Below are 12,737 nucleotides of genomic sequence, written 5' to 3' on the forward strand. Positions count from 1 at the left end.
CCTGAAAATTAGCAGCATTTAAGGTGGACTGATAACCTAGCAGCATTTAGGTGGAAAGATGAATTAGCAGCATTTAAGGTGGACTGATAAACTAGAAGCATTTAAGGCGGAATAATAAATGAACAGCAGTTAAGGTGGAATGTTACATTCAAACAATATAACGTGAGTGATTTACTGAATGCAGAAAGTGTATTTAAGAAAGTAAGATTACATCTATTTTAACATAGTATCGTGGCTTGTGCTACCTTAAAGTTGCAAGCTACGTGACCAATAATTTGAGCTAGGCAGGTACACCAGAGGTAACAGTAAGTAGTAGGATCCAGTTTAAGGGTGTGGAAATCAATATTTTTTTCCAGACATAGATACTGTAAAATGTATCGAAATATTTAACAGTATAGGTAAGAAAGATGCACAAAAAAAAGACTTAAACAAACATGGAGCTTTTCTGTTCTAATTTTCACAGGCGCCTAAAACCTGTGTACAGTATTCTATATACACATACACTTTATGATGTGTACATACTACAAGTAAGGTTAGGTTTAGTTAATAGATGATATTTTTGTATTTAATTGTTTTAAATTTTGTAATTACTGAAATTACTTAAATTACTAGGTGTGCATTCTTAAAAATACAGGTGCTCCCATAGGAACCATAAGTGGTTTTGCTACGGCATTACCTAAAGAACCTTTTGTGTCTTTATTTTTAAGAGAAGATGCAAAACAATCATAGGAATATTTATCTATCTTCATAAAATCCAGTAAAAATAGGACCAAGATCGCAACATATTAATAGTTTTTATCCCATTCATATTATTTTCCTGCTCTGGTTTGCACTCTTGAGCAACCTTTTGTTCTCAAGCTGGTCAAGGATTTTCTGCAAAATGCGTAAATCCTCCTCCCTTATTCTTATCTCCATGTATTTCCACTGTATTGCCATCTAATCAAATTCATGTAGTTCCTTTTATCTTTAATCAAGCTTTTTTTATTTGTATCTTTTGCCCTGTTTCTGCATGTTGCCTTCCCGGCTCATCACTCCCCTGTTCTTTCAGCTTCTGGAGTCAATTCTTATTCAGGGTTATGTGAAGAACAGGGGTAATATGTCATAAAGCATGGTTCCATTTCAATTAAAAATTTTATGATGTCGTAAAGTGAGGGTCTAATTCTGGTTTACAGGTTTTGTTTACATTTGTTCAGGTTATGATGTACTAAAGGAAGACCCTGATTCATTTACACTGATTTAATTTAGCAAGAATGTAGATTATTTATTCTGATATAAGATGTTATTATAAAATAATATTATGATTCAGGTATGATGTCATATAAAAGATTCTTGGATAAATATACAGTTACAGTATTCTGTGTTATCTTCATGATCTGTTTTCTGAAGCTGTCACTGTCTATTCATAAGAGCTATTTCGACTGCTTCATTATTCATTACTACAGCTGATTTATTTCAATGAAATTTCTATTTTTCCAGACTTTAAAGCTTGCTCAGTCTCCTATAGGTATTAGGTTTATGATATTGTTATATGTTAGTAAAGAAGTACATGTTTAAAATTCAATTTTCATTAGCATAGATATATGATTAGAGGAAGTTAACTCTCTCTCTCTCATCCTCACAAACTCACACTCACAATGCAAAATTATACTATTTAGGCCTTCTAGGTGCACACACAGTAGATGTACAGCATTTCATAATGACTGTTACTAAAGAAGAGAATGAGTGCAGTTTGTATCAACTATGACCAGAACAGGACATGAGCACAGGCTGACCTGCTCAGCAGATAACTTTCACTAGGCTGTTCCAGGGATTGTTTCGAGACTGTATGTTCCAAAACCTGAACAGGATACATTGCAAACTTTTGTATTATTTTCCTTTGAACTTCAGGCTTGTGACGTGTCATGCTCTTTTTCTTTCGCCTCCTGGTTGTAGAGTATAAAGCTTTGTACAGTTGTAGTGTTCTGAAACTGGAAAATGGAGTCTATACTGAGATATCTGGACTGGATGTCTGTAGGCTTGGCCCTGCTGGCTGGTGTTCTTTCTCTGTTTCTGCTGGAGATCTTCAGGTTGAACTCCTCCAGGAGACGTAACCCCCCTGGACCAAAACCACTGCCCTTTGTGGGAAACCTGCCTCAACTCAAGAAGGATGCTATGGCCTTTGTCAGATCGGTCAGTTGTGTATTACTTTTTACTTACTTGCTTATATTAATACTTGCTCTGTAGTTGTTGTTAACACTTTAATCTGCTTTAAAAACATGCATTCCGTAATTTATACGTTGTAAGTGTGCTTTTTAAAACATGTATTGTGGTGCAGTCTCCTATTAGAGTGAAGGAACCTGTTGATTTTAGTGAGGATGCTCTCTTTTATTTTGCCAGCTCTCTTCAGTTCTAATTATGTGTTTCTTTGGTTTAACAATGTATGAACCAGCAGATAAAGGCTGAATTTACTGTTCTAAAATCTCCATGTTTGCAGTAGCTCTTCTATTAGTGCCATTAGCAGCACCATGGTTGCTTAATTAAACCAGCAAAAATGACAAAAAAGAACAAATCTATATTATAAAAACAAAACAAATATGTATACATTTTTAAAAAATTATATTTTTAAGAGGTCTTCTTTTTTTAGGAAAAAAGTCAAACAGCTTACTGCTAGTCTGTAGCAATGGAAATAAACAGAGCTTTGGAAATCACCCACTACCCCTCCCAAATTAAACCTCCCATTTTATTTATATTTTTTCTAATTTGAGCTAAGTGTGGAGTCAAAATCTTGAGGTTTAGTTTCAATTTAGGTACTGCTGCTTTAATTTAGATTATTTCACTGAAAATATATCAAATTATAAACTGACTGCAGAGTGTTTTTAAGTAAAATCAGTAATAAGCTGAACGGCTTAAGCTAAGCTTTAAAAACATTAGAAAATGGAGCTTCAAATGAATAGTCTAAATAAACATTTATAAGTGTAAGATGTTTAGTCTGTTCTGCCCCATTAAATTGTTTACTCTTTGTTGCCATCTTATGGTGGAAGCAAAGCTTGTTTATGAGAGCCTATATATCTCTGCTGCTCTATCAGAAAATGAGTGTAAACAGCTAGAGCTAGACTGTGATTGAATGATCATTAAATAGGGGTGAATGGAGATTATCAGCTAAAACCTCTACTTAAAAATAAAATCAAACCACTTCTTCAGGATATTACTGTAATTTTAGAAAGTATTGTACTTAAAAAAACAAGGAAAACTTATTTGTATATTTCCATTTTTTTTCCCAGCAAGCAGGTTTAGGGCAGTAAAGGCATTAGCATAACTGCTACTCAGAGCTGACTGGTTGGTGAGCTGTTGTTGGAGATACAGCCAAAGCAGTTTTAAACTGGAGTTTAAAAGCTTTATAACTCATGTGTTTGGTACTGAAACCTTTGATATTGTTCTGTGTTGAGAAAATGAGTACATATATCAGTTTAATATCTAGCAAACATTTTAAGCAATGATTTTGCTCCATATACTGTAAACTCATTAATTTTGGACTCGCTCGGGAGCGCCCTCTAGAGGTCTCTATTTGAACCTTCCTGTTCTCAGACTCCTGACCATGTAGTATTGTGGTGTTTACAGGAGTCGATTACATGATCTCTTGTGTCTCTTCATAAGAATACAGTTAGACAGATACACCAATCTATAGCTATAAATCCAAATACTTTATTTATGCCCAAGAAAGAAGATACATTTACTCAGAATGGTTTTCCTCTAATAACAGCTCTGCACTGTAAGAAATAAAATTTTACCACAGACACTAGTTTAAATCCCGGCATGAGCTTAGCCATCTATTATCAAAAGTCAGTGCTATTGGAAGTTAACAAGGAAACATATTTAATCAGTTTCTGCTGCAACTGTTTTTGAGTAAATCAATATGTATTGTTGATCAAACTGAAACACAGCTTACATGTCTTTTTTTTGTAATGCTTCTCCAACATACAAAGTGGTATTTAGAGCAGTGTGGAGACCTCATACTTTAGTGTTATTACTTTTCTAACACATGTAAATCTGGCGATAAACTGAGTTGGATGAGGTATTATGTTTGCAGGTGCCACAGCTCCAAATGTGGTAGGATGAACTAAATGCCTTTTTTTAGTGGTTTAATAATTGTTCTTAATGTTTGGCACCACCAGCCTATAAGTAATGTTTTTAGAAGTGTGTGATGAATGAATCCAATGTTCTCTGCAAGTGCTGGTGAAAGTTAAAGCTAAATTAAATGTTTCATTTTCTCAACAGATGGCGAAATATGGTGACTTATCCTGCCTGTACCTGGCCAATAAGCCAGTAATCGTGGTAAATAGCCTGCCAATGGTGAAGGAAACGTTCGTTCAGAATGGAGGTGCATTTGCTGGGAGGTCACCTGTGCCAATATTAGACTTTGTCACCAATGGTTATGGTCAGTAACGTATAACAAACTTAGTTACCTTTTTTTAGTTGTATATACAGGACCAGATATTCAAATATATTCCAATAGACTAACAACCCCCTTCCCTTTCCTGACATTTCTGCCACCCCTTCTCATCATATATGTCTCACTATATCTCTTCATCTCTCTCAGGTATAATAATGGCCCCATATGGAATTTCCTGGAAACAGCAGCGCCGGTTTGCTCTGCACACTCTACGCAACTTTGGACTGGGAAAGAGAAACGTGGAGGAACGTGTGGCTGAGGAAGCGCAATACCTTATCAGAGAGCTGCTCACACATGAAGGTAGCTGATGAGCACAAAATGAAGCTTCTAGCCAGTTAGAAATTTCATTGATAATAGCAAATAATTTCATTGTTAGTAGTTGTTGTTTCAATAAATGATAATTTACAAAGTGTAGTTTAAAATAATAATCAGAAGACACAATGATATCAAATTACTGTGATTTTGTGATATTCTGCATACTTCACGCCATCTGTTTCTCAAGAGAATAAAATACTCATAAATAAGTAAATACCAGGAATGATGTATTATTGGTGTAAGTTTTACAGAACATGACAACTAATGTTTGCCACCGCAGATTTATCACCACCACATGGAGTAATACATTTAGTAATTCAAATTATGAGGCTACATATGATTTATTAATTGACGCCACGTTTTGTTAAACAAAAATGAAACAATATATCTATTGATATTGATTTTTTCCCACCTCTAGATGACAGGTTATTGCACACATTGGGTCTCACTCACCAATATCTTCTTAAGACTTTTTGTAAATTCGTCCTTAAACTCCGCTCAATTGTCCCAGTGGCAAAATGCCCAAGATGAAAAATACCCGTACATGTCGGGGTGCTGGATTTGACTGTCGGGTATGGCTTTGTGGTGCTCGTTCTAAAATGTTGCATAATTCCATCAACACTGGTCTTGGTAGCATAAACCTTACTATTAGGTATTCATAATGTTTTGCAAATAAATCAAAGTGATCTTCAAACATGCGCTCCCTTCTTAAAGTGTGATTGGCAAGTTCTTCAAGAAGAAGAACAGATATGCCATTTTCATAAGAAGCCAGACGCACATAAAAATAAGGGCCTTCAATAGAGTATTGTAATCAATCACTGAACAAGGCTGGATTTTATTAACCACAATTGCTGATTAAAAACACACACACACACACACATATATATATATATATATATATATATATATATATATATATATATATATATATATATATATATATATATATATATATATATATGCTACTCAGAAAAGACCAGTATATAGAGGTCATTTTCATGTTTCATATTTCTTATGTCTGTTCTCATGACTTTTTGTTTCTGAAGGGAAGTCTTTTTGTCCCATCCACAAGATTATGAACGCAGTCTCCAACATCATCTGCGCCATCGTCTTTGGGGATCGCTTTGAGTATGATGACAAGCGCTTCTCTAAGCTGTTGGAAATCATAAATGAGAACATTCAGCTTTCTGGAGCACCTGCGACACGGGTAAGAACCAGCCATGTGCCTCATATTAAGTTTTTTAACCTTTAAAAAATTGTTTTCATACTTGGAACACTGGCTACTTTTTTTGCAGATGGTCTATGTGGTTCCCTTCATAAGGCACTTTCCAGGGCCACACCAGAAAGTCTGGCAGAATGTCAAGTCCTTAAAAGAGTTTATCCGTGAAGCTGTGGAGGAACACAGGAAGACTCTGGACCCAGAAAACCCCCGGGACTTCATTGATGCCTACCTCGTGGAGATGAGTAAGGTATGGGGTTAAATAACAGGAGAAATTTGTTTTTAATTTTTAATTTGAGAGACGCTTGTGAGAGGGGTAGGCTAACATGGCATGTATATGGTATACTAAGGCCCAATTCCATTTCACCTCTTGGCCCTACCACTTAGCCTTAACCCCTTTGTTTTGCATGTGCACGCCTAGGGGGACGGTGTGTCCATTCTTGTTAAACTGGAGGGGAAGGGAAAATTGTTAGGGCTACATGACCCTACAAACTGAGATTTTTCAGAGGCACATTCCAAACAGAGGGCTGTGAGAATCACTGGCAATATTGCACAGGCACAAGCGTCCAAAGAAACCCACAAATTTCCATATTTTCCTTGTTAAAAATTCAGATAACCATTATATTACTATAGTTTAATGTTTCCATGTTTTTTAGGGCATTTTTTCTTCGTAACAAACATAAAACACGCTAGTAGTTTGTTTCTGTAGGTAGCTAGCTAACTTTCCCGTTCCACCTTAAATGGGCAACAGATTTCAGAGGCTGTAGCATTTAAGGTGGAACAGAGAAATAAAAAAAAAAAGCTAATAAAAGCATATTTCAGCTCCACATCATAGAGAAATTAAGAAATAGACTTGATTAAGGAATAGGTTGTGGAACTATATATATATAGTTGATTGAAGGGTTGTCCCAATTCTTAGAGAGATTGCACAAGCATGTTTATGCTATCATTGGCAGTAAACCTGGACAGTCACCAAATAGGCAAATACAGTATATGTCCCCAATCTTTATTTATTTTCACTATAAAAAAATCTATCAAAAATGTATGTAAGCAGGTAGAAATATCTTCATGTTGTTTAAACGTTTAACCCCCTAGGTTATTTGACTTTTATTTGCTAACTACATGCAAAACAGTGCAAACTTAGTAAAAATAGAGTTGCTCCTAAATTACACCAGTAGATAAAATAGTTCCACTGTTCAGTTTGTTTTCGTTTGTAGCCCAAAGTTGGTCACCCCATGCAGGGCCAGGTTATTGAGATGCTACCCATATCCTATTTCACCTGTTATATCAGGAAATGACTGCAAACCGCTAGAGGGAGCCAGCGAGTAAGTCATTTATGAATGGAGGTGGAGCCAAATGGCTAAAAACTCACATTAAAACTAGTAACTAACAAGTTGTCTGATATATCTATTTTATTTTAAAATAATAATAAGGTAGTTTGCTAAACAGAAGCAAAAGAAACATACCTATATATTTTAATATTTATATTTATTATAGTATTTTGGGAGCTGTTGTTTTACTCTTTGATTGTCTTCCTTATCTGAGCAGCAACAGTCAAATGAAGACTCCACGTTTAACGAGGAGAACATGATCATGTCCACTTCTGATCTTTTCCTCGCTGGAACAGACACGACAGCATCCACTCTGAAATGGGGTCTCATTTACATGATGGACCACCCTGATGTGCAAGGTACAGAAACAGATCTGATTTTAGAGAATATTTCTATTTGTTTGTAGGAATGAAAGAGTCCCGACAGTATTCTTATTATCATGCTGCTCAGTTCTATTTAATATTTAATCTGATTTGAATTACATTTGGAATATCGTCTCCATTTTTGTCGATTGTTAGTTTACTACATAATTTGAACACACAACTGTCCTTTACACTGTGCACGTATTTAACACATTTTTGAAAATACTTCAAAATGACCTAAAAAAAAATACTTTTGGAGATACTTGCTTTTTTATAGGACAGCAATAATATGCACTTCTTCTTTATTATTTATTTGTTGTTTACATATTGTAAGAATGGAAAGAAGATAGATGCGCATAACCTGAAACAGAATGTAGATGAAAGCAAATCTGATTATATCTGTTTTTTTGTGTTTGGTTTACCACGTCTCAGAGCGCTGTCATGAGGAGATAGTTCGGGTGCTGGGTTTTGACCGCTCTCCCTGCATGGATGATCGTGCAAAGCTCCCGTACACTCAAGCCACCATCCATGAAATCCAGCGCTGTGCTGACATTATCCCCATGGCTATACATGAGACCACCCAGCCGACAAAGCTCGGAGAGTACCACTTCCCCAAGGTAATGGAGGAAGTAGATAAAATGATAAATGAATAAATAGAGTGAATTATATTTAGCGTGGGTGTTCCCCAAATTAATACATTAAAGTCAGTAAATGGTCAGTTGAGTTAACACAAGCTAAATTCTTAGGTTAGATTAGGGTTAACCAGTCTTCAATTAACCCAATACAAAAATGTCCCACATTTATCTTATTTTTTACATTTTTCATCTGAAGGCCCTATATATACAAATTCACTCTAAGTGCTTGTAGGAAGATCCACCCATTAAGCATTGAAATCTGTAGAATATCCCCAAACAATGAAATTGAGTTGTCCAGAAACAAAATGAATATACAGTAGTCAGCTAATTACAGAAAAATATGAAATAAAAAAGTAGTAGAAGAAAGGAAAAATAAAGCGGTAAATGTCACATCTTGTAAAGTAACATATCATCTAAAATCCTAGTTGGCGTGGAGCAAAGAAATAATTTCATTATACAAAAAAATGTGTTTTCTTACTGTGCACATGACAATAAACTCTTTGATTGAATTGAAGTTTGTTACTTGTAAACACTTGTGAAAAATCTTCACAGGCTGTTGCATTTGGGATAAATTATATTTTTCAGTTTCCAATACCACATAATACCATTTCTTAATTAAAAAGCAATGTTTTTCACCAGGTTCTAGTAAGTGATCAGGTTTTAGTGTACTCTTAGGAAGCATTTTCAATTTTTATGTCCTGTCCAACCTTGTTATATATAAATATATAAATTTTCAGATCTAAGTTTTTAGGCTTTATTTATGTACTCACATGCAATTTAAAAAAAACCCTGTTCTAATTACAGATGTCAAGAACAAATCAAACTAAAAAGGCAAAAAGGGAATAAGAGCATGTGGCTAGAGCCAGTATAGAGAATTTATGTATGTATGTATTAAATACTTTTAATTCTATGTAAGATATTTATTCTATTGGTATTTTCCTCTTCTTACTATGATTGAAATATTAAAAAAAATCTCTATTCTGACATTTGTATTACCTCTGAGAATCGTGCTTGATATTGATTGGTTGGTTTGTGTTGCTGTGTTTTTGTGTCTCACCTCAGGGAACAAAGATCATGCCCAACTTGGCGATCTTCTTGGCTGACAGGAAGCACTGGAAGCACCCGGACACGTTCAACCCAGAGAACTTTCTGGATGAGAAAGGGCAGTCCTGCAAAAGTGAATATTTTCTGCCATATTCCCTGGGTGAGTCTACAGCATTTACAGATAATGGGCATCACACTGCAAAATAATTCAGACCTTCAACACTGGACACACACTAACCGACCTAGATTAAGTTCGGTAATTAAGAAATTGGAATTTTTTAGTTGATTATAATTCCATGGAGAGATAAATTCTGCAGATCTGAACAGATTATCTAAGATTTAAATATCTAAAAATCTCCGATATAATCACTTGCTACTTTATGCCACCCCTTCTTATGACAGAATTGACCTGTGGGAAGGTTTAGTTGATAATAATAATGATAATGATAATGTGTGGAGGAAACATAACACATTTCTTACACAAATATGATCTGTACAGAAGCAGGTTAGAGAGAAACATCTACAGTTCTGAAAAGTTTCTTTGATTTCATCAAATTGAAACGCTCTGGAATATAATCAAGAGGAAGATGGATGATCACAATCCATCCAACCAAGATGAACTGCTTGAATTTTTGCACTAGGAGTGGCATAAAGTTATCCAAAAGCAGTGTGTAAGACTCGTGGAGGAGAACATGCCAAGATGCATGAAAACTGTGATAAAACCAGGATTATTCGACCAAATATTGATTTCTGGACTCTTAAAAATTCATGTATATGAACTGGATTTATTTGCATTATTTGAGCTCTGCAGCTTTTGTTATTTTTGTTGATCTAAATGAGAATATTTTTATTTGGATTTTGGGAGAAATGTTGTCCGTAGTTTATAGAATAAAACAACAATGTTCATTTTACTCAAACATATACCTATAAATAGCACTGAAGTGGTGTCTTATTTTTTTCAGAGCTGTAAATAGGTGTTGTGGATTGATAAAGTGAAAATGAACTGTATGGCTACAGTCAGCAAAGCCACAGGAGCAGCAGCTGATAAAAAGATCCCTTTTGACAAATGTTCAGCATGAGGGTGGTAGTATTAGGCTGTTGGTAGCTAGTGGCACAAGAAACATTGCACATCTAGATAGATGAATCTCCTGGGCTAAATACTATTCAATTCTGGAAGCAAATGTGAGGCTGACTTTTCCAAAAGAAACATAATAAATAAAGCTTTTGGTATAGCCTTTGCAGAGTATCACATAATAAGAAAAATTCTGTAAGATACTCTATATTGCTGAAAGTATTTACTCACCCTTCCAAATAATTTAATTCAGGTGTTCCAATTACTTTCATGACCACAGGTATATAAAACCTAGTGACTAAAAGTGCCTAGTCATGCAGACTGCTTATACAAACAGTAGTGAAAGTATGGGTCGCTATCAGGAGCTCAGTGAATTCCAGTGCAGTACCGTGATAGGATGCAGCACCTGTGCAACAAGTTCAGACTTGAAATTTCATCAATATTAAATATACCACAGCCAACTGTCAGTGATATTATAATAGAGTGGAAGCATCTGGGTCTGACAGCAACGGCTTCTGTCAATGTATAATAATGTTTTCAATGTTTACAGACCTCCAAAACTTTACGTAGCTTTAGATTAGCTAAAGAACAGCAGAGCAAAGAGAACTTCATGGAAAGGGTTTCCATAGCTGAGCTGCTGCATCCAAATTTTACATCATCAAACGCAATGCGTTTGCCGAGCAGATTCTTTTGGCAGTATGGTGTAGATTTGGTGAAAGTTCCTTAAATAAGAATCCAGCCTTTAGCATAAGCTAGAATTAATATTTGTTTTTCTTTTTAGGTTTATAAAGCTAAATTGTTATCAGAACACATTGTTTTCTCTGGACAGGAGTTCCAAAGCATTTACATACATTTCTATATAATTGCTGTCCAAATAAAACATGCATCTCCAGTATCATTCATTTTTAAGTATACTGTATCACTTGAACACAGCTGCTGTCTTTTACATTATTTCCAAAGTTTATGATAAATAAACCAATAGAATTTTACACAGATTTTTAATGAATTTTAAAAAGATTTTTTGTCTTCTCCTTAAGTTGCCATTTTAGAGATACATGTTTCCTTTTTTTGTGTGATTAGGTAGGTTCACATTCATCACTGTTGTGTGTGTGTTTGTGTTTATTGCAGGTCCAAGGATGTGTGTTGGGGAGACTCTGGCAAAAGCTGAGCTCTTCATCTTCTTCACCTCTCTGATCCAGAGGCTGAAGTTCTCATGGCCTAAAGGAGAACCTCGTCCAAACATGAATGGCATTTTGAGCATAGTCCGCTCTCCCTTCCCCTATAATACAATTTGCCATAGCAGGGATACCCCCCACTGAATCCCCCCACCATGTTCAACCTTGACACCATCAGTGGATGATACTTAAATAAGAGCAAGGTTAAATGTATCGAGTTTTAAATGTGCATAAACAGATTTAAATACAATGTTTTTCTGGTCACTTTCTATTACTACAGGATCAGTGTACACCTTTTAAAAATTGCATTTTCATCCTGACTGCTGTAAAATTATTTCTACCATATATTCGGAGTGGGCAATATGGCCTTAAAATATTACGATATTTAATGGAATTTTTATGATAACGATACTCTTGGTATACATTGGAATACATTACTGCAACATTTTTTTTTATTTTTTATTATTGCATATGATATGATATGGCACTCCCTTAAATGAGATATAAAATACTTAATGTTATAATACTGATAAAATACAAGAATTTTATCAGATTTTTAACAGAATTCAGTTACACAAAATGTCATGATTCTGGACAATAATAATGATGATAATAATGCACTCCAAATGTCTCCATATATCCAGGATTAAAGTAAAATAAATGATACTGAACAGATATAATCTGTCTCTAGTAGAAATATAATGGGAAATGAGAATCTTTCAGGGTATAGTATTTGTTATGATATTCAAAAGTGTTGGTGATATTATTACGATATATTACATAGTATTAAGTGTATTTGCTTACTGAATGTACATTCTTTCTGTATTCTAAAATTGTCATAAAATCAAACTATATACAGCCAACACCTGGTGGTATTGGTTTACCACATTAGTGTGTGATTTATGATACAGACCCCCAAAAGCAAAAATAAGAGCAGTATCTTTTCACCTCTTATTAATTAAAAAAATATATATATTTTTTTTTTAAAACAAGGCTTACTTACAAATTCATACATATACTATATATATAAACATATCTTTATATATTTGTGTGTTATTTAGTCCAGTGTTTGATGTAGTTCATGTTTCGTCATGTTGCAATACAGATATTTAGTATTAATAGTGTCAATCAGTTACGCTAATACAGTGAGTGTAA

General features: G+C 34.7%; 1 protein-coding gene across 1 annotated transcript; it reads left to right on the forward strand.

The window, feature by feature from the left end:
- The first annotated feature begins 1,948 nt into the window (after positions 1-1,948).
- LOC103045628 (cytochrome P450 2B4) lies at positions 1,949-11,832 on the forward strand. The gene is made up of 9 exons (XM_049462738.1): positions 1,949-2,169; positions 4,255-4,414; positions 4,577-4,729; positions 5,791-5,951; positions 6,040-6,213; positions 7,512-7,653; positions 8,089-8,273; positions 9,354-9,495; positions 11,536-11,832. The coding sequence occupies exons 1-9, from the start codon at positions 1,975-1,977 to the stop codon at positions 11,724-11,726; spliced, it is 1,503 nt and encodes a 500-aa protein (XP_049318695.1). The 5' UTR covers positions 1,949-1,974; the 3' UTR covers positions 11,727-11,832.
- The last annotated feature ends 905 nt before the right edge of the window (positions 11,833-12,737 follow it).

The sequence above is a fragment of the Astyanax mexicanus genome, chromosome 13 (assembly GCF_023375975.1).
Source record: "Astyanax mexicanus isolate ESR-SI-001 chromosome 13, AstMex3_surface, whole genome shotgun sequence".
NCBI lineage: Eukaryota > Metazoa > Chordata > Actinopteri > Characiformes > Acestrorhamphidae > Astyanax > Astyanax mexicanus.